We start from the raw sequence: 21,262 nt of genomic DNA, 5'->3' as shown, positions 1-21,262 counted from the left end.
CCATGGAGTGATGGCAGCATTTGCCCATTTAACACATACTGGGACAAGTTAGCCAGGTTTCAGTGTTTTAATCAGAGTTAGCAAGGTTTGGGAGGAGGTTACAAAAACAAAGTCAGCATTTCTTGTAGACCCATCAAGGGCCAAGTTTCACGGTTCGCGATTTCTCATCATGATTGCAAAATTAAGTCTACTCGCTCAACCCACCCCTCGAAGCTGGGACAAGGGGGCAGCTGCACACTTGAGCCCCTCATCTGTTACCAGTGCCCACATGGTCCACATCTCCAGGGGGCTGAGGCGGTGCACCAGAAGGAGCCCTCTGTACAGGCAGGGGTCCCGAGGGTCCAGGGGCCGCCTTATTCCAAATGTCTTGAAGCCAGCATGGTGCATGGGGCTCACCCCCAGCTTTTTCAGGCACATCCCCACAAAGACGTCATCAATGGGGAAGAGTTCAGCCTCTTCCACGGCTGCTTGGAGGTGCTGCACAGTGGCTCTGGACATGACATACCCTCCACCCCCAGCATAGGGTGGGTAGTGGTGGGCCCTATACATGGAGGGTGGGATGAAATATTTGACCTTGGTGTTCCTGTTGGGCAGGGCCTGGCGGATGACATCTCCCACCAGTAGGTCCTGGGCTGGGTCCCAGCCATCCAGGAACTCCAACACATTGGGGACATGGACAAAGACATCATCATCTCCCTTTAGCATGAAATGGGCCTGGGAGCAGACAGCTGCCACCCAGCGCTGCAAGTGCAGCTCCTTGAGTGTCAGGTTGAAAAAGTCCTCAGCAAAGTCCCACTGTAGGATATCATCAAACTCCCGACTCTCGTAGGCCAGCAGCTGGGCTGGGGGCACAGATCCCGCCACCCCCAGGAGGAACACCAGCTTCAGCTGCCGGCCCTTAGCCCAGCTTCCTGCGCGGCCCCACGTGCTGCGGATGGCCGCACGCCGCTCCACATGGCCAGGCTGTGACTTGATGGCCAGGAGCAGAAAGGTGTCCTCGGCACAGCCCGAAGGCTCCAGCAAGATGGAAAAGTTGCGGCAGTGACGATAGGTCAAGAAGAGGCGGTGACGGTTAGGCAGGAACAGGGAGGCATTGGCCACCGTGTGGTTGGGTGGACACTGGCTGCGCCGGGGCCCTGGGGGAGCCCAGAAGGGCTGTCGGGCCATGGGGCCCCCCGCTGGGTGGCCCTCCTTCTTCAGGAAGAACAGGCAGCTCAGCAGCAGCACAGCAAGGCTGTACAGGACCAGCCAGCCTACCCTGCGGAACATGGCAGGGCCTGCAAGGAGAGAGCCGGTGAGCGGACTGAGCCCGGCGCCGGCCCGGCCTCCACCTCCCCGGTCCCAAGAGCAACCCACGGCCCAGCAGCTAGGTCCTTTTATCTTCTTCAGCGTGTCCTCCGGCTCTTTCCAGAGTCCCTCTCCCAGAGGACAGACCAAACACACCTGTTATGCCAGCCCTCGCTTCCCTTCTGTCATTAGGGGACTCTTGGGTCAACTTTTTCTCCAAAAGGACTTGCAGCCACTTTAAAACTGAGGCACCACAAGTGTTTTCAGCATTTCCCACGAAACTCAAGTACCTAATGAGCTTTAGTGAAAGTGGCACAGCTTATTTCCCCCCCCCAAAAAAAAGTCTAGCGTGGTGGCAGGCCCTGCATTTCATGTCTGAGAGATGATAGCCCCTGGCACTGCCCTTAGGGAGTTTGCTCCTCCAGGGAGAGGAAACCACTGCAGGGTGGCAGCAGGTGGCGGAAGCCACCACAGAACACACCCAGTTAACACATACTGGTACAAGGTTTGCCTGAAGTAGTTTGAGTTTCCTGGGGAGTCGTTTAAATGGAGCTTTAGGAAAAAAACAAAAAAACAACACGCACGGGAAGAGCATGAAAGCAAATAGGAAAGCCATAGACTTGTACCAGGATGGCTCCCCTGCGGCCACCCCTCACCAGTTCTACCGCTTACCGAGTTCTGGTTTTCTCTCAGCAAGTCTCCCAGCAATACAAAGAGAAAGCTGAGAAATGGTAACTTAGTACAGTAACCTGCCCAAGAGCCACAGTAGCCAGCCATCAGTCCCCTCCTCGTCCCCTCCCCCTGCCGTGTCCTGGTCCAGCTGGCCATCACTTCCATCCGGTCTACCCGCATTAGCCTCATCCCGGTTGTCCCTGCCACCACTGCCACAAAAGCATCTCTTCTAGCTGCCAGGGATGCAGTGGCAGGCAAGACAGACAGGTCCCAGCTCTCACAAAGAGACCGAGAAACCAGTACGAACTTCAGGGAGTGCGGAGAAGAAATTAAAGCAGTGTGATGGAATAGAGTGACCGGAGAGGCTCTTTGAGCGCACGGTAGTTTAGAAAGCCATCCCTGAAAAAGAACACTTGAGCAAGACCTGAACAAGATAAGGGACCAAACCACATAAAGACCTGGTGGGGGCGGGGGGGCGCGGTGGGGAGAGTGGGCCGGGCAGAGGGAATAGTTACGTGCAGAGCTCCTGAAGCAGGACAGGAGGTGTGTAGCGTGGCTGGACCGGAAAGAACAAGGAGGAAAGTGCTAGGTGGTGAAGCGGGAGCAGTAGCCTGAGGAGGGTCACGTGCAACATCCATGGGGAAAGTCTGGGGAAAGAGCCTGTGTTTTATTGTAAGCACCACGGAGATACGTCGGAGGATTTAACAGAGGCAGTAATAAGAATTTACATTGTTTGGAAGGTCACTACTGCTGCAGCTTAGATGATGGATTGTGGAAGCGCAAAAGTGGTAACAGGAGACCAGCTAGCAAACTCTTGCATTAGTCAGTAACCAGCCGCAGCTGAGACTAGGGTGCGGGCCATGGAGCACGTGAAAACCAGATGGATTTCAGGCGTGGAAAATGGATTTCAGGTGTGGGAGCTACGCCTGCTGTGGGTGAGGGCACCCGGGGAGGGGAAAGAGTGGGGGGCGGGTTGGTGGTGCCACTTACCGAGAAGGGCGCAAAGCCAGCTGTTTGGTTTTGACTTGTGCGTTTCAGAGGCCCAGGCTGAGATGCGCCGTGGACCTGATTTCCCCTTTGTCCTCAGCGCTCCCAATGCACCCAATCCCCCAGGCGCTTCACTGCGGGAACTAACCCGAAGCTCCCCACCGCAGTGGCGGCGGCCGTTCCTCTGCTCCCCACTCCACACACCTGCTTGTGAATCCCATTCAGTACCTGCTAAGCGTAAGCCTCCCTCCGCTCTGTGAGCCCCCAAGCCTGGTCCTTAACCGGCACGGGCTTCAGCGAGTGCACGCCCCCCTCCAAGTGGGTGCTGAGCCCTAAGGGTCTGAAATTGCTTCTGGGGTCCTCACAGGGCTCGATGACCCATCACGCTTTGATGAGGGAAAGGGTCAAGGGCTGGTTCATTCTCTCCACACGACAGCCTCTAAAGGGCTCTTGTGGAGGCGCAAAGGCCCGTGGGGTCGCCAGAGCAAGGACCAGAGCCCCGCGGGGGGACACCCCACCGGGCCTGAGCACAGCGAGCGGCGCTGCCCGTCGGGGACTCCGGAGCAAGCGCTCCAGGCTGCCCCGTCCACAACCCGCGGCTCCGGCCATTCTCGCCCCAGCGGGGCGAACAGAAGCCGACAGGCAGCACGAGGCCACCTGGCCCCGACGGTCCACCGCAGGCGGGAGGCCGCTCCCGCGGGGCAGTGCGACCGCGACCCCGCTGCTGCCAAGTCGGCTCCTCCCGCCGGGGGCTCGGCGTCCCTCCGCTCACAGTGGACAGCCCCCTCCCAGCAGCGGGGCTCCAGGCGCCCCAGGCCAAACACCGCCCGCCCCTCGCCTACCTACCTGAGCCAAGACGCCGAACGGACACAATCGAGGAGCAAACGCAGCGCAGCCGCGTAAGCACAGCTCTCTCCGCTGGGCGCGGAAGGTGAGCAGGGCTCAGCGGCCACCCTTGCTCGCTGGCCACGCCCCCGCGCGGCCCACCAACCCAGCGGCGAAGGCCGGGCTTGAGGGCGCGGTCTCTGGGGGCGGGCCCGGGGCCGCCGCGGGTCCCCGCCCACCTGGGTCTGCGCAGCTCCCCGCGCACCTGCCGGCTGACAGGCCCGGCCCTGCGGAGCCCTCCCGGGGGAGGCCGACCCCACTCTCCCCGGCCAGCCCCCCGCCTCCTCCGGCCAGCTTTCCTCTCCTCCCTGGCCAGCTCCACCCCCGCTCCCCACGGCCAGGCTCCCCGCTCGCCACGGCCATTCCCCCGCTCCTCCCGGCCAGGCCCCCTCCCCGCTCCTCCCCACGGCCAGCACCCCGCTCCCCGGACGCGCGGCGGCGGCTGGACAGACGCGGAGCCGCGGTGTCAGAACAACCTTTAATCCCGCGCCCTACGGGACAAGCATCCGAAGCGCCTCCTCCGTCGAGTGGCCCTGGATCAGCTGGATCTGGATCTCCACAGTCAGGGGGTCGCTTTCGTACACTAAAACCAAAGATTTTATTTCTGAAGAAATATGAAAGTGTGAATCCGGAGCGATGAGCGGGCTGGCAGTGCCGGACCATCCCGGGCCAGCTCACGACACGTCCCGGAAACGCAGATGTGACCTCCGCCGTCCCGAGGCCAGCACGGTTTCAGAATCAGATTCCGCCCTCGGGTCTTCACCGTAATAAGGAATAAAATTAAATCACATCTAACTAGATCATTTAACACGTCTCAGTTTGAATTACAAGATGAACTAGCTGCTTTTTCTTGGAACATCTTTTTCACTTGAAAGTACGCTGACAAAATATGGTTATTTCGACGTGAATATTTGTCAGATATTTTCTAAAAAAAGAATGAAGCCTGGCACTTCAGGGAAAACAACTGAAAGCATTTTGATAAATACATTTATAACATTTGAACTTTCAAGTAGAAACTAGAACTTTGTAACACTGTATCTGCCACCATGGACTTAACAGTTTTCCAATACTCAAAAGACTTTTCTGATGTTATGGTTGATGATAAAGAACGCGATTTTTGGATAATGGATAAAAAAAAAATGTGTCAACAGTTGGAAGATCTGCATAACTCAGTGAACCAGTACTTTACCAATAACAATTGCCAGATGTTAACAATTGTGCATGGGTAAGATAGCCATTCAAAATGCAATGTTAAAAACAAAAAAGGCAATGTAGACCAATGGATTAATTTAACATAACTGATTATGAAAAAATTCATCCATATAGATTCAGTTTTCACACTGTAACAACCTTTAAAAAACTACTAGTTGTCAAGTCTCATGCAAAGAGGAATATCCACAGTTATTTAAAAGCCTATTAAAATATTTCCCTCTTTTCCAAGTAGATGTCCACGTGAGGTTAGATTTTCTTCATACACTTCAACTACAGCAACACATCACAGAGACTGACTGCAGAAGCAGTTATGCAAATATGGCTTCCTCAATTAAGCCAGACATTAAAGAAATTTGCAAAAATGTAAAAAAAAAAAAAAGTTTTGTTTAAAACCATTTTAACCCAAGGATTCAATCACAAATCTCATGTCCATATTTGTCTGGGTCTTCAATTCCAGTAGTGTTAAGTCCTTTGTTCTTTTTCAAAGTTGTTTTGGCTGTTCTAGATCCTTTGAATTTCTATATGAACTTGAGAATCAGCTTGCTGATTTCTACCAAAAAAAAATGAAAAAAAAATATCCCTCCAGGGTTATGATTGAGATTTTATTGACTGTAGATCAATCTGAGGAAAACCAACATCTTAACAATGTTGAATCTCCTGATTTATGTACATAGTATATATCTCTACCGATTTAGGTCTGGTTTCTCTCAGTAACATTTTATAGTTTTCAACATATAGAACTTCTATTGATAATGCTATTGTAAATGGTATTATTTAAAATTTGTGATATCTGATTGTTCATTGCTCATATATGGAAACATTTTTTGAATACTGACCCTGTATTCTGCAACCCTGTTAAACTCACTTATTAGTTTTAGAAGCTTTTCTAATATACGCATTTAGTGCAATAAATTTCTCTCTAAATACTGCTTTGTTATATCCTACTAATTTTGGCATTTTGTATTTTTATTTCCATTCAGTTCAAAATACTTTCTAATTTCCCTTTTGATTTCTTCTTTGACCCATAGCTTATTTAGAAGTGTGTTATTTAGTTTCTAAAAATTGGGGGATTTTGCAAATATTTTTCTGTTTAATTCCACTGTAGTCATAGAGGATACTTTATATGACTTGAATTCTTTTAAACTTATTGAGACTTGCTTTATGGCCCAGGTTATAGAATATCTCAGTTCTGTGTGCACTTAAAGAATGTGTGTGTGTGCGTGTGTGTGTGTGTGTGTGTGTGTGATTGGAGTGCTCTGTAGCTGTCAGTTAGCTCAAGTTAATTGGCAGAGTGTGATTCAAGTCTTCTACATGCTTATTGATTTTTCTATTTGTTCTATCAATTACTTATTTGTGCTGAAATCTCTGAATATAATTTTGGATTTGTCTCTTTCTCCTTGTACTTCTATCAGCTTTTGTTTCATGTATTTTGAAACAATGATTAGGTGCATACACGCTAAGGACTGTTACATCCTCCCAATGAACTGACTCCTTTATTATGAAATGACGCTCTTTATCCCTGGTAATAGTCTTTGCTCTGAAATCTACTTTGTCTGATATTAATGCAGCTACTCCCATTTTCTTTTGATTAGTGTTAGCATGAATATCTTTTTCCATCCTTTTTATTTCTTATATTTTTGTATCTTTATATTTAAAGAGGGTTTCTGATAGGCGGATAGCTTGGTCTTACTTTTTTATCCAATCTGATCATCTCTGCCTTTTAACTGGGTGTTTAGACCATTTATATTTCATGTGACTCAATATAATTGGGTTTAAGTCTACCATCTTGCTGTTTTCTATTTATCCCATATGTTCTTTGTTTTTTCTGTTTCCACTTTCAGATTAACTGAATATTTTTATAATCCCTATTTTCTCTCCTTTGTTGGCTTATTAACTATAACCCTTTGTTGTGTTTGGTAATTGCAATCATTGTTGCTTTTGTTATGGTCATTCATTTACAATGCTTGGTGTCAGTTTATCTCTTGTAAAAATAAAATACAGTGTGTGTGTGAAAAAATAAAAAAGGTACAGTTCAGGGGCTTTTAGTATATTTACGATGTTGGGCAACCATCACGGCTCATTTCAGAGCATTTTCGTCATCCCAAATGGAAAACCCGCACCCACTAAGCAGTCATGCCCCATTCCCTCCTTCCCCTGCCCCCAGGCAACCACTACTCTACTTTCTGTCTCTATGGATTTGACAATTCTCCACATTTCATATAAAATCGTTATGTGGTCTTTTGTGTCTGGCTTCTTTCCCTTAGCATTGAGTTTTCAAGGTTTATCTGTGGTTTAGGACATGTCAGTGCTTCAGTCCTCTTTGTGACGGAATAATATCCCATTGTATGGATGGACCACATTTTGTTTATCCTTCCATCCGCTGATAGCCATCTGGGCTGTTGCCGCTTTTCGGCTGTTCTGAATCGGGCTGCTGTGGACTTGCCTTAGACTTCTGCAGCAGTCTCCCAGCTGAGCGACCTGTCTCCTACCTCTCCCTCCAAGCCAGACAGTTCTAAAAATTAAATCTAGGGACTTCCCTGGTGGTCCAGTGGTAAAGAATCCGCCTTACAATGCAGGGGACACGGGTTTGATCCCTGGTCAGGGAACTAAGATCCCACATGCCACGGGGCAACTAAGCCCACGCGCCACAACTACTGAGCTTGCGCGCCTCAACTAGAGAGCCTGCCTGCTGCAAACTACAATGCCCACGTGCCCTGGAGCCTGCACGCCACAACTAGAGAGAAGCTCATGCACCTCAACGAAGATCCCGCATGACTCAACTAAGACCCGATGCAGCCAAAAATAAATAAAATAATAAATAAATCTTAAAAAAAATTAAATCTAAAACTTACCTATTTCAATGCTGCCACTGCCCATACAACAAGTCCAGGCTCCTTATAAGGGAGGGCTAACGTCCTGCAGAAGCAGGACCACCGCTGAGCCAGAAGGACCCTGGACACTCCCAACCCTGGACACTCCCAACCCTGGGCCTCCCTACTCATTCCCTCCTGGCCCCTACCCCAGAATGCCTGTCCTGCCCATGTCATGACCGCAGCAGGGCTGCAGGGAAGACACAGGGTTTGTTCATCAGGGTAGACATGGCCCTCCCTCCCACCGGCTGGAAGATATGATTCTCCATCCTTCCATTCCTTTGGTCCCCAATCAGGCTGATCCCTCAGCAAGTCCTGCTATATTTGTGCCCTTCCCCAAATTCATATGTTGAAATCCCAGCCCCCAAAGGTGATGATATTAGGAGGCGGGGCCTTTGGAAGGCGGTTACATCATGAGGGCAGAGGGAGACCGCTGGTCCCTTCCGCCAGGTGAGGACCCAGGAAGAAGGCGCGAACCAGGAACAGGACTCTCACCTGACGCTGCTGACAACTTGGTCTTTGACTTCCTGGCCTCCAGAGCAGCTGGAAATAAATGTCTGTTGTTTACACGCCACCCACGCTGTGGAATTTCACAGCGACCTGAACGGACTAGGACTGGTCCTCAGTAAACACCCCCTGCCCTGTTACCATCATCGGTCTTACCATTTTTAGCTTTCTCACTCTTCTTCTTCTTTGAATCCTGAGAGGAAGAACCACAAAATAAGTTCCTTGCTGGAGTGGGGGGATGCTGGGGAAAGGGTGGGTGCTCTCACCCCCGCCAGGGCCTCTCCTGGTCTCCTGGGGAGCAGCTGCCCGACCTGCCCGCTTGCCTGGCCCCTCGCACTCGAGAAGGCCACCCACCATGCAGGTGACCCTTGCTGCGTCACCCCTCCAGCGCCCCCTCCTGTGGTTCTGGCCCCCTCCCCCTCCCCGTCTCCCCCTCCCTCCCACAGCCTGGCCAGGCTTCTGTGGGCAGGGGAGGCCAGGGGCACTGCTGTACCCTGTAAAGCGTCAGCCTGTCGGTCTCCAAGGTACGGACCACCCCGAAGTTGCACACGGTGGACACGAATGGCTCCCCGGAGAGCAGGGGCTCCAGGTCCACCGGGCCACTGCCCAGCACCCGGAGGACGGGCGGGTCCTGGCGCAGATCCTTACGAAGCTCCTTCTTCTTGCTCCCCTTCTGCTCCTGTGGGGAGAGGCTGGGCGAGTGGAAGCGGGGAGCAGGGGACCGAGGGAGCAGCCCCGCCCCCGGCCGCCCCACACAGAGGCACCTTGGCTGGTTCTTTCTCCCCTTTGCCTGCTTTGTCTTTCCCATCTTTTCCCTTCTTGTTTTTCTCTTCCTTGTCTTTCTCCTTCCCTTTCTTGTCCTTCTCTCCCTTTCCCTTCTTAGCAGCCGAGGGACTGTTGGGGGAAGGCGGCACCGCAGGCCAGGAGAGAATCTAGGGGACAGAAGCTGGGTTGGAGCTAGCCAGGATCTTTCTGGAAAGGCACCGAGACCCTGCCAACAAGGGAGCAGGGCTACAGATGCCCGACAGAAGAGCGGAACAGAGGAGAAGTGGGGCAGAGAAGTCAAAGACCACCCCTGGAGAATTCCAGCCTCCCACCTTCTCCTCCACGATGGTGACGGTGGTCCCTGAGAGCAGGAAGGCCTTGAGCCGCACCAGGTCCTTGAGCACGTGCTGCATCTCGTAGTTGCAGGGGATGACGTCAGACCAGGGCTTGCGGACTGTGCTAAAGAGAACTGTCCTTGGGGAGGGGAGATGGAGACATGGGGGCCATCACCCAGGGGGCTGTGCTGGGGACCAGGGACAAGGCTGGGAGGGCACTTTGAGAAGATGTGCACATGTGGGCACAGCGTGAGGCTGCGGGGTCAGGGAGGGCAGGGGACAGAGTAGAATGCAGAACGATAAACGCAGGTGTGGTCTGGGCCCTGTTCCCAGCCCGGTGAGCATCCTTACCCCGGGGATGGCCAGAGCCGGGGATCCAGGCGCGGCCGCAGCTTGGCCTGCTCTTCCGCAGAGTCCATGGGCCGCGGCAAGGGCGCTGAGGCGCCGGACTCCTCCAGCTCCCTGGACTGGGACTGGGAGGCCAGCCCAGACCCTACAGAGTCTTCAGCCTCTTTGATGGGCTCTTTGGGAATGTCCTCACCCAGCTGTTCCCTGCTGGGCGGGGGCTTGACGATCTGCCACAGAAGACACGAAAACACGTCCAGGGCCGCTGGCCTCAGAGCTCTCACCTGACACTATGCGAACGTGGTGTAAATGGGCACCAGTGTTTGATGGATGTGAAGCAAAGCAAACACGTGGACTTAGGAGGCAGGAAGTTATAAAAAAAATTACCAGTCCTGTTTTTTCCTGAAAGTTCTATGTTAACAGTAAAAATAGTAACAACTTCCACATGAGCTGGGGACCCTCGTGTATTTTTGGTTCTTTTGGCCACGCCCTGCGGTACATGGGACCTTAGTTCCCCGACCGGGGATCGAACCCGCGCCCCCTGCAATGGAAGCGCAGAGTCTTAACCACTGGCCCGCCAGGGAAGTCCTGGCCCCAGGCATTTCTCCTAGTGGGATGACACCGTTGGGTTTTCTTGTGACAGGAAGGGAGCCGGGAGGTGTAGGGGCAGCTGGAGAACGTGGTGGGGAAGCCAGCAGCCTAGTCGCGAAACTCTGGGCTGCTCCCTTGTTATGTCCTTTGCTCCCATTTCAGGGGGGATGGGAAGGGGTGAACACGGTTGAGAATTACTCCGGCTGCAAGAAACAGGCTGAGCGGAAGCCAGTTTCCTGCTCAGAGTAGGGTATGAATTGGAAAGATCCACGTTAAGGGTTTTCCTGGGTCCCCAAAGCCGTTGTGCCTGCACAGGAGCCCCTGAGGACCCGAGAGCAGAGCCCCCACGGACACACCTCAGCCAGCACGCGGCCGTATTCATCTCCTTCGCCTTCCTCATCTTCCACAAACTCGTATGTTACATAATAGCTGTAAGTGATGAAAGGGCCTTGGGGCCCTGGTTCCGGGTCCAAGACCGAGGAGTCCAGAACCCCTCTGACATGTCCAACAGTCACCACTAACCGCGCCTCATGCGCCAGGAGATCTGCAGGGGGGAACGGGCAGGGGTGAGGGGAGCTGCGGGGAGGGACTGGGCAGGCAGACAGCAGGGGAGGGCAGGCGAGCTCAGCTCCTGCCTTCTTTCCTCCGAACAGGGCTGAGCCTCACTCTGCAGACTTGGGTTCGAATCCCAGCTCTACCAAGTTCAACACACCCGTGATTTGGGGTAAGTCTCTTTTGGGCAAGAGGCCACTCTTAAGCCTTGTTTTCCTGACGTGTAAAATGGGAATGGTAGTAGCCTCTTTGCAGGAGAGTTACAGATGGAGACTATGTTACCTTAGCCCATGCTGGTACTCAGTAGGCGTAGCTATTTTTATCAATGTTTTGTCACCCTGACCTTGAGAAGGCTCTGGTGCAGCTTGTGCTGTGAGCCACAAGGGGGTGATCTCAAGCCACCACGGACGCCAAGAAACTAATTTAAAGAATGTTTCCCATTTGTCTAGGAAAGGAGGGGACTGTGATGGTCCCAGCCTCCCTACCATTTCTGTCGCCAAATCTCAATCACGACGATCAAAATCTGGGAGAGAACTCTGACCAAGAAGGTGACCTACACCTGACCAGGGTCTGGGTCAGCCAGGGAGCTGGATGACAGACAGACACGTGCAGCCAGTAGGGTGATGGTCGGGCCAGCAGGTCCCCCTAGCCCCCCACCCTGCCCTGCACATCGGCTCCCTCACCCCCGCTGTGGCTGAGCCCACGGAACAGATGCTTCTCGCTGGGTGCCACGGTGATGTCGTCCAGCACGCAGAGGCCAGACAGGCCGTCGATGATGAAGCCCCGGTAGCAGGGCACCAGGGCCAGCGGGTTCCCCTGCAGCACGAGCAACCTCAGGCGCTGCAGCGTTTGGAGGCCGGACACCATGCCCTGCAGGTCCGTCAGGTCGTTGAAGCTCAGGTCCAGGGAGATGAGGTTGGGCCTGGAAGGTGAGTGGGACTGCCGGAAGTCAAGAGGCCAGGTAAGCAAAGGGGTGGGGACAGGTAGCTGTGATCTTGCCACGGTACCTGCATCCCCCAGCACCCCGAGTCCCTGATGGACAAGACCTGGGGCTGAGGACGGGATGGGAGGCTGTGCCCATGCTCGACTCTCAAGCCTTGTGCTGCCCTTGACCTGGGTTAGCCCCCCTGTTGGAAAGGGGTTCCTGGTTCTCCCAGTGGCCTCCCTCCTTACTGTGGCATAGAGGTGGCCGCCGCCACATCCCGCCTCTACCGGACTTCTACGTATACAGACCTCTTCTCAGTTAACCGTCTATCTCCCATAGAGCCTAATACGGGGTTGTGCATCTAGAAGGCTCTCAGCAGAGAGGGACAAACTGGCGAGGAAGGTGGAGGGGAGCCTCTGAGCGGAGGAGCAGTGGGTGGGGGTAGGAGAGGTCGGTAAATAGGGGGGCCTGGGAAGAGGGTGCATGAGGCTCGAGGGGTCTAAAGCTGGAGGACGCTCTCCAGAGTCAGACCAGCGCGTGACCACAGGAAGCCATCTGGTTCATTTCCTGGGGGACGTGGGTGAAGAAGAACTGGCCAGTGAGGACAGAGGAGGTGCCCTGCACCCCGACCTGGAGGAGAGGGCCTTCCTGCTGCACAAAGCAGAAAGCAAATCAATTTCAGCCCTGAGAACAGAGGTGCAAAAACAAACAAACAGAACCCAAACCCACGAGGGGACTAGGCATCACACAATCCCGCCATCACGTGTGATGGCCTCCCAGCTGTGGAGTTCAGGAACTTCAACTCCCCTCCCTCCCCCCTCCCATCCTGCCCGCGATGTTGGCCAGCCAGTGACGAAAACACCCGAGAAGAACGTTTCATGCTGACCGGCACACAGATTCTACCCAATATCAGCCTCCTTCAAGAGAACTGGTGGAAACCTCAGCAAAATTGATTCGCAGGAAGTGAATCCTTTTAAATTCAAAACAGCAAAAGACGGAGGTTTCACACACGCATGTGTTGCTATGAAATCCATACTCAGCATGAAGCAGGTTATGTTACCGGAAGTCTGTTTTCCAAATCAAAATCCAGAACACTTAGAACTCTGTCCATGGTACGAGCCTGAACTCAGCTGTCACACGAAGTCCAAAGTGTATGTTTCCTTCCTGTGCTACACACCCTGACGGCTGAGGTCAGTGGAGGGAAGGGATCCGGAATTGTACACGGCCAAGGCTGTGAAGAGGCAGCTTGGCCAAGAGTAGGGAAAGGGGAGGAAGGAGGAAATTAGGGTCAGAGAGACGGACCTTCCACGAGCACGTTCCCAGGAGGCCTGGGAAACAGGGCAGCGATGTTGCCCTGCGCCTCGTGCCCCTTCTGGGCTGTGAAGAAAGGAACAGTCATGAACGTCAGCCCGGGGAAGTGCTGCCCAGGATGCTGAGCCCCAGGAATCCTCAGAGCTTCTCTGACAGGCCTCCCTGGCCCCGCTTCCTCTGATGGATTTTCACGGATGGTATCTGAGGCCCTGAGACTCCTCAGATCCAGCGTTTCAGTTTCCCACTGCTCACCCACCAAGAAGACAAGGTCTAACCGAGAGCTGTCTGTAGGGCAGCAGTTCTCAGCTGGGGGTGGTTCTGCCCCCCAGTGGACATGTGGTGCTGTCTGGAGACCTGCTGGCTGTCGCAGCTGGTGCGGGGTGGGTGCTACTGGCATCTGGTGGGTAGAGGCTGGGGGTTCTGCTCCACCTACGGCAGTGCCCAGGATGGCCCTCACAACCAAGAATTAACTGGCCTGAGTGTCAACAGAAACCCTGAAGCAGAAGGTCCCACTCATTCCCACTACCTCTTGGTGTCCTTCCCTGGGCCTCAGGGGGTTTTTTGTTTATGGGGTCAGAGAAATAAATCCTAGGTCCAGACTTAGCAGTCAACCAGGAGTTATTATAGAAAAGAACAAAGCTGAGTTCTCCAAGTCACCAGCATAGAATGGCCCAAATCTAATGCTCGACCCCTCCCTCCCTCTTTCCACGTGGGGCTCCCGAGTTACCAGTAATCACTGGTGACGTATAGACTCTCCAGGGGGCCCAGAAGCTTGTTGTGACCCAACCCCAAGTGCTGGAGCCTTGGGGGCGGGTGGGTGCACAGACACTCCATGCTGGTCATCTTGTTGCCGTAGAGCTCCAGCACCTGCGACGCGGGTGGAAAGACAGCCCATGAGCCCAGACAAAACGGAATCCACTCCCTGCTTCCACCCTGGGCAACTCAGGAGAGGAATTACGAAGTACTCATGCCTCGTCTCCCTGTGCCTACCTGGACCCCCTTCTAAGAATCCTGGAAGAAAATATTCCCGCAGCAGGTGTCAGAAAGTTTCTTTTCAGATGAAAAGACAACCCTCAGAAAGGGAGAAAATATTTGCAAATGAAGCAACTGACGAAAGATTAATATCCAAAATATACAAACAGCTCATGCAGCTCAATATTAAAAAAAACCAATAACCCAATCAAAAAATGGGCGGGGCGGAAGACCTAAATAGACATTTCTCCAAAGTGAGCATACAGATGGCTAAGAGGCACAAGAAAATATGCTCAACATCACTAATCATTAGAGAAATGCAAATCAGAACTACAGTGAGGTATTATCTCACACCGGTCAGAATGGCCATCATTTAAAAAAATCTACAAACAGGGCTTCCCGGGTGGCGCAGTGGTTAGAAATCCACCTGCCAATGCAGAGGACACAGGTTTGAGCCCTGGTCCTGGAAGATCCCACATGCCGTGGGGCAACTGGGCCTGTGCGCCACAGCTACTGGGCCTGCGCTCTAGAGCTCACGAGCCACAACTGCTGAGGCCCGTGCGCCTAGAGCCCATGCTCCGCAACAAGAGAGGCCGCCGCAATGAGAGGCCCGCGCACTGCAATGAAGAGCAGCCCCCACTCTCCACAACTAGAGAAAAACCCGCACGCAGCAACGAAGACCCAACACAGCCAAAAATAAATAAATTTAAAAAAAAATCTACAAACAATAAATGCTGGAGAGGGTGTGGAGAAAAGGGAATCCTCTTGCACTGTTGGTGGGAATGTAAATTGATACAGCCACGATGGAGAACAGTGTGGAGGTTCCTTAAAAAACTAAAATTAGAATTACCATACAACCCAGCAATCCCAGTACTGGGAATATACCCTGAGAAAACCATAATTCAAAAAGACACGTGCACCCCAATGTTCATTGAAGCACTATTTACAGTAGCCTGGACATGGAAGGAACCTAAATGTCCATCAACAGAGGAATGCATAAAGAAGATGTGGTACATATATACAATGGAATATTACTCAACCATAAAAAGAACGAAACTCGGTCATTTACGGAGACGTGGATGGACCCAGAGAGTGTCATACAGAGTGAAGCAAGTCAGAAAGAGAAAAACAAGTATCATATATTAATGCATATATGTGGAATCTAGAAAGATGATATAGATGATCTTATTTGCAAAGCAGAAATAGACACAGATGTAGAGAACAAATGTATGGCTACCAAGGGGGAAAGTGGGGGTGGTAGGAATTGGGAGATTGGGATTGACATATATACACTATTGATACTATGTATAAAATAGGTAACTACTGAGAACATACTGTAGAGCACAGGGAACTCTACTTAATGCACTGTGGTGACCTAAATGGGACCAAAATCCAAAAGAGAGGGGATATATGTATACGTATAACTGATTCATTTTGCTGTACAGTAGAAACTAACACAACATTGTAAAGCAACTATACTGCAATAAAAATTAATCTTAAAAATTAAAAAAAAGTCTCTTTTCCTGTTGTGAAGGAAACTTTAAAATATGGAGTGGAGGTGATGTCGGAGAGAGTGGGAAAGGAAATGAGTTAACACTTTTTAAAAATTTATTTATTTTTATTTTTGGCTGTGTTGGGTCTTCGTTGCTGCGCGTGGGCTTTCTCTAGTTGTGGCGAGCGGAGGCTACTCTTCATTGCGGTGCGCGGGCTTCTCATTGTGGTGGCTTCTCTTGTCGTGGAGCATGGGCTCTAGGCGCACAGGCTCAGTAGTTGCGGTGCACGGGCTTAGTTGCTCCACGGCACGTGGGATCTTCCCGGGCCAGGGCTTGAACCTGTGTCCCCTGCATTGACAGGCAGATTCATAACCACTGCGCCACCAGGGAAGCCCCGAGTTAACATTTTTGCAATTTCTCGACTCATGGCAGTTGTCTCTGGCAAAGCCAAAGGGCCCCTGGCTGAAATAGGGAATAAACCCAAAGATTACAGAGTTCTTGTATTTCTCCTCCAAGGCCTTGCCCGCTTTCTTCTTGAGCCCAGTACTGAGCCATACTTCTGAGCCTCTTCTGCCACAAAATCTACTAGTCTCAGCATTTAATTTAAAATTGAGACCATTTTGATATGCTCAGCTGAAGACTCGTAATAAAGCCTGGCCTACCTCTTTTTGGGGCTTCCCTGGTGGCACAGTGGTTAAGAATCTGCCTGCCGGGCTTCCCTGGTGGCACAGTGGTTGAGAGTCTGCCTGCCGATGCAGGGGACATGGGTTTGTGTCCCTGTCTGGGAGGATCCCACGTGCCGCAGAGCAGCTGGGCCCGTGAGCCATGGCCGCTGAGCCTGCGTGTCTGGAGCCTGTGCTCCACAACGGGAGAGGACGCAGCAGTGAGGGGCCCACGTACCGCAAAAAAAAAAAAAAAAAAAAAGAATCTGCCTGCCAATGCAGGGGACACGGGTTCGAGCCCTGGTCTGGGAAGATCCCACATGCCGTGGAACAACTAAGCCCGTGAGGCACAACTACTGAGCCTGTATTCTAGAGGCCACGAGCCACAACTACTGAGCCAGCGTGCCACAACTACTGAAGCCCGTGCGCCTAGAGCCCGTGCTCCACAACAAGAGAAGCCACCGCAATGAGAAGCCCACGCACCGCAACTAAGAGTAGCCCCTGCTCGCCGCAACTAGAGAAAGCCCACGCGCAGCAGTGAAGACCCAACACAGCCAAAAATAAATAAATTTATTAAAAATAAAGTATTCTTAAAAAAAAAAAAGCCTGGCCTACCTCTTTTTAAAACTTTTCTATTGTGGTAAAATATATATAATTTGCCATTTCAACCCTTTTTAAGTGGACAATTCAGCAGCATTAAGTACATTCACTTAATGTACAACCATCATTACTATCCATTTCCAAAATTTTTCATTACTCAAACAGAAACTGTGTACCCATTAAGCTATAACTCCCCAATCCTTCCCCCTGGTAACCACTAATCTACTTTCTGTCTCTATGGATTTGCCTCTTCTAGATATTTCATGCAGTGCAATCATCTAATACGTGGCCTTTTGTGTCCGGCCTCCTTCACTCAGCATCATGTTTTCGAGGTCATCCATGTTGTACATATGTCATTCCTTTTTACGACGGTGTGGAGGGACCACATTTTGCCGCTCCATTCATCTGCTGATAACAAGCGGGCTGTGTCCACCTGTTGGCTATTGTGAATAGCGCTGCTGTGAACACTGGCGTACAGGAATCTGTCTGATTCCTGCCTTGTATTCTTTGGGGTGTATACCTAGGAAGGGAATTGCTGGGTCATGTGGAAATTCTAGGTTTAACTTTTTGAGGGATCAGGCCTACCTCTCCAAAGCCTGAGGCTGGCCCTTAGCACAGTCACGATGGCCAAACCTTCTGTGGGGGGCGGGGGGGGCAGAGGAGGGGCAGGGCCTCTGGGCAGCATTGGCTCCAAGACCTGGCGTGGAACCTGGGCTCCTTTACCTTGAGAGCTGGGGGCAGGTTGGTGGCGTCAATCTCCTGGATTTGATTAGCACTCAGCACCAACGCTTCAAGCTTCACAAATTTCAGGACGTCCTTGTCCACCAGGCTCACCTGGAAGGGAGGAAAGGGAGCACAGAGCTCCAGTGCGTGAGGCGGCACTGGAGTGAGGACGGCAATGGCACGTGCATCTGCAGAGAGTGACCGCCCCACACCCCAAACCCTTTCTTCTCTTGCACGCCTTTCCTGCCAGGATTCGGGTGCCTCGGCCGCCGCAGTGGCCTGTCACCTCTCAACCCTCACCCCTCCTCTGACTGTAGGTGTTGGACAACTTCCAGCTCATGTCCTGTGTCCCTTGTTGGACTGTCAGCTCCTGAAGCCAGGAATCCCATCTTCTCTGCTGTCTACCCCAGAGCCACAGTGAATCCTATGGTCTTAAGGAATCATTCTAGCTTACACCCAGCAGCGTCAGATCAGAAGCTTCAGGGGTCTGTGAATCCTCAGTTGACTTTGGCTTCAAGGACATTAGGGGCCCTTCCCGGCTGGGCCTGCCTTCTCTGGGGTAACAGACTAGGCCAGCTCGCCAGGATTGTTGGCCCTGCTCTGTGGACAAGCTGGTGAGATTAATCAGGGGAGGGCAGAGCTAGGTCTTACCACCAAGGCCTGTAAGGGGAATGGCCCCCCCTAACACCAACCCTGTACCTGGTGTTCGCCCCCAGTGCTCACCTGCTTGTCCACCACCCGTAGCGACCTGAAGTAGGTGTAGAAGAAGCTGTCGCTGAGCATCAGGGGATTCTGGATGGCCAGCTCTCTCAGAAAACGGTCCTCAGCGCTTGAGCCCTCCAGCAGGGCCCAGGGTGAGTGGGGGCTGCAGACCAGGCCCAGCAGGGCATCCACCGTCTCCTCCCCGGGGCCCACAGCGTCCTCCTCTCGGGGGATCAGCTCCCGCCATGCTCGGTAAGTTTGAGGAAGAAAGCGCGACTTATTCTGCAGAGGTGGAGGCAGAGAATTTCTCTCGTTATGACTCAGCCCCTCTCAAGGACTCAAAACTCTCAAAATGGAATCGATTGTTGAACAGGACAATCAGGGAGAGTTTAGAAGCCAGGAGGTGCAAAAGGCAATCTGTGGGCTGTAACGAGCCAAGGAAAGGTTTTTGAAGAAGAGGCGGCAAAGCCTGCAAAGGTAAATTCAGAACCTTTAGATGCCGTAAGTGGAGGATGAAAGATTTCAGTCCTGGAGTTTACTCTCTCCCACTCCTTCCTCTTGAGAGACATCTATCTATGAAACCCCCAAGTTCAGCACAATGCCAGGCACACAGTAGGTGCCCAATCCATGTTTGTTGTTGAAACAAATAAATTAGTTCCTTGACTGGTATCTCAGTTTTCTCTTCTATGAAACTGGACACCAGCCGACAAGAGTAGGTGGGGCCCCAGCTTCCCACCAAGTCCCCGGGAACCCTTCGGGACTCAAGACTTCCGGGCACACCTGGGAAGCCCCGGGTTCTCAATGTCATGCTCCTTGTGCACTTAGGTGATGAGGATGGCCCCTGTGGCCACAGCACAGCAGGGTCCTAACTGCAAACCTTGCTCTCAGGATGAGCTTTTCACCCCAAAGGAGCCCGGTGTCTTTAAGACAGCCAGTCGCCTGCCCCAGATCCGCCTGATGCGCTCAGGATGGGGTCCTGCTCTGGTGGTGGTGGTGGGGGGGGGTCCCTGCCCTCCACCCTGCGTCAGCGCCCACAGGCCCCGGGGGGCCTATCCCGTCCACCCCTGCAGTGTCCCTGTTCCCACAATCCATCCCCATCCCCCCACCACCCCGGTCAGGACGCTCCCTAAATGCCCAGACGCAAACATCCTCTCAGGTTTCTCCAGACCAGCCAACTCCTGGGGCTGGCGGCCCGCTCAGCACCCGGGGCCAGCACCACCCCGACCCCGCTCTCCGCCCCTAGGCCCCGGCCTGGCCCCTGGTCAGTCCCCTCCGTCCCCCAGAGCCCCGAGCCCCTCCTCCAGCCGCCCCGCCAGCACCCGCACCCAGCTGCCCGTGCCGCACGGGAACTCGTGCAGACACAACTTCCGCAGGTGCTCCCGGACCGCGGCGCTCACTGTCAGGGCGGGCGGCTCCATGATCGCGCGTTCTCCACGCCACCCGGTTGCTAGGCAACCGCCAGGACGCGCGCGTGAGCCAGGGCCGGGCGCGTGCTCCAGCAAGCGGGGGCGCGCGCCCGCGCCGGCCCTCATGAAACCCACTTCCTCCCCTTGCGGGCGAAATTTTCCCCAGCCGGGAATCTGAGACCCCGACTCAGCCCCACGTTCGCTGGGTTAAAAATACACTTCCCCACCACAGCCTGGGGGTTATAACCTTGGGGGCCCCCAGCAGGTACTGAGCGCTTCCCAGTTGTTAATCTGTTTCTATTTCTACTCCGAACCCCCTCGGAATAAAGTGTTAATTCTCATCCCTGTTTGGCAGAACTGGAGAGGAGAAATGAGCCCAAGGCCAAATAATCTGAACACTCTCATCAGTGGATTCTAAGGTGGATTTCTTTAATCCCTGAGTTAGGGTTTTAATCACTGCCCAACTATACAACCCGTTTAGCACCAAGGCCCCATTTCAGACTCGTCCAATCTCATTCATCTCTCCATCCTCCCAGCACCTAGCCCACTGCCCGACATTCTAGGGACTCCTGGGCACCGGTTCGTGAAATTAATGGGGTAAGATGATTCTGGTTCCTATAATTTGGAAAGGCAACTTCTTGATTGCGATCTAATTTACATAACTAAAATTCACCCGTTTAAAGTGTACAATTCTGTGGTTTTTTGTATATTCACAGGGCCACTATATTCATAGTGCAGCTGTCACTGTAATCTAATTTTCAACGTTTTCCTCACCCCAAAAGGAAGCACCACCCATTAGCAGTCAAGCCCCACCCCCCCATTGGCCCAGTCCCTGTCAACCACCAATATGCTTTCTTTCTCTGTAATTGCATCTTCTAGATATTTCATGTAAGTGGAGTGACACAGTATTTGTCCTTCCATGACTGGCTTCTTTCACGGCATAATGGTTTCAAGGTTCATCTGTGTTGTAGCATGTGTCAGTACTGCATTCCTTCTTATGGCTGAATAATTTTCTATATATGGGTAGCAGGCATTTTGTTTATCCATTCATCAGTTGATGGACATTTGAGTTGTTTCCACTTTTTGACTCTTACGAACAATGCTGCTGTGAACATTTGTGTACAAGTTTGGTATAAACATATGTTTTCATTTCTCTTAGGTAGATACCTAGGAATGAAATTGCTGGGTCATATGGTAACTCTATGTTTAACTTTTTTTTTTTCTTTGGCTGCATTGGATCTTCGTTGCTGCGCACGGGCTTTCTCTAGATGCAAGCAGAGGCTACTCTTCGTCGCGATGCTCAGGCTTCTCCAGTGGCTTCTCTTGTTGTGGAGCACAGGCTCTAGGCGCACAGGCTTCAGTAGTTGTGTCACGCAGGCTCAATAGTTGTGGCTCGGGGGCTCTAGAGCGCAGGCTCAGTAGTTGTGGCACACGGGCTTAGTTGCTCCGCGGCATGTGGG

The 21,262-nt window shown here is 52.5% G+C and overlaps 2 protein-coding genes across 5 annotated transcripts; both read right to left on the bottom strand.

Moving 5' to 3' along the window:
* Positions 1-53: 53 nt before the first annotated feature.
* Positions 54-4,115, bottom strand: B3GNT4 (UDP-GlcNAc:betaGal beta-1,3-N-acetylglucosaminyltransferase 4). 2 transcript variants are annotated; one of them, XM_027124913.1, is made up of 2 exons: positions 3,793-4,115; positions 54-1,277 (listed from the first exon to the last, which is right to left on the bottom strand). In XM_027124913.1, the coding sequence occupies exon 2, from the start codon at positions 1,267-1,269 to the stop codon at positions 196-198; it is 1,074 nt and encodes a 357-aa protein (XP_026980714.1). In that variant the 5' UTR covers positions 1,270-1,277; positions 3,793-4,115; the 3' UTR covers positions 54-195. The 2 variants fall into 2 exon arrangements, with proteins under 2 accessions (XP_026980714.1, XP_026980712.1); XM_027124911.1 differs by lacking the exon at positions 3,793-4,115 and adding an exon at positions 2,475-3,767.
* LRRC43 (leucine rich repeat containing 43) lies at positions 1,168-19,842 on the bottom strand. 3 transcript variants are annotated; one of them, XM_027124901.1, is made up of 14 exons: positions 19,722-19,842; positions 18,418-18,678; positions 17,695-17,805; positions 13,972-14,111; positions 11,692-11,930; positions 10,813-11,000; positions 9,872-10,095; positions 9,518-9,659; positions 9,185-9,352; positions 8,914-9,099; positions 8,577-8,613; positions 8,409-8,456; positions 4,308-4,414; positions 1,168-1,277 (listed from the first exon to the last, which is right to left on the bottom strand). In XM_027124901.1, the coding sequence occupies exons 1-13, from the start codon at positions 19,812-19,814 to the stop codon at positions 4,323-4,325; spliced, it is 1,929 nt and encodes a 642-aa protein (XP_026980702.1). In that variant the 5' UTR covers positions 19,815-19,842; the 3' UTR covers positions 1,168-1,277; positions 4,308-4,322. The 3 variants fall into 3 exon arrangements, with proteins under 3 accessions (XP_026980702.1, XP_026980705.1, XP_026980704.1); XM_027124903.1 differs by lacking the exons at positions 1,168-1,277; positions 4,308-4,414 and adding an exon at positions 4,497-5,593; XM_027124904.1 differs by lacking the exons at positions 1,168-1,277; positions 9,185-9,352 and having other exon boundaries at positions 4,187-4,414.
* Positions 19,843-21,262: the final 1,420 nt, after the last annotated feature.

This window comes from Aethalodelphis obliquidens, unplaced genomic scaffold, assembly GCF_003676395.1.
Source record: "Aethalodelphis obliquidens isolate GAN/ISIS:26980383/991018 unplaced genomic scaffold, ASM367639v1 scaffold28, whole genome shotgun sequence".
Classification (NCBI taxonomy): Eukaryota; Metazoa; Chordata; class Mammalia; order Artiodactyla; family Delphinidae; genus Aethalodelphis; species Aethalodelphis obliquidens.
Note: the sequence above shows the minus strand (reverse complement) of the source record. Positions and strands in the feature narration are given on the sequence as shown.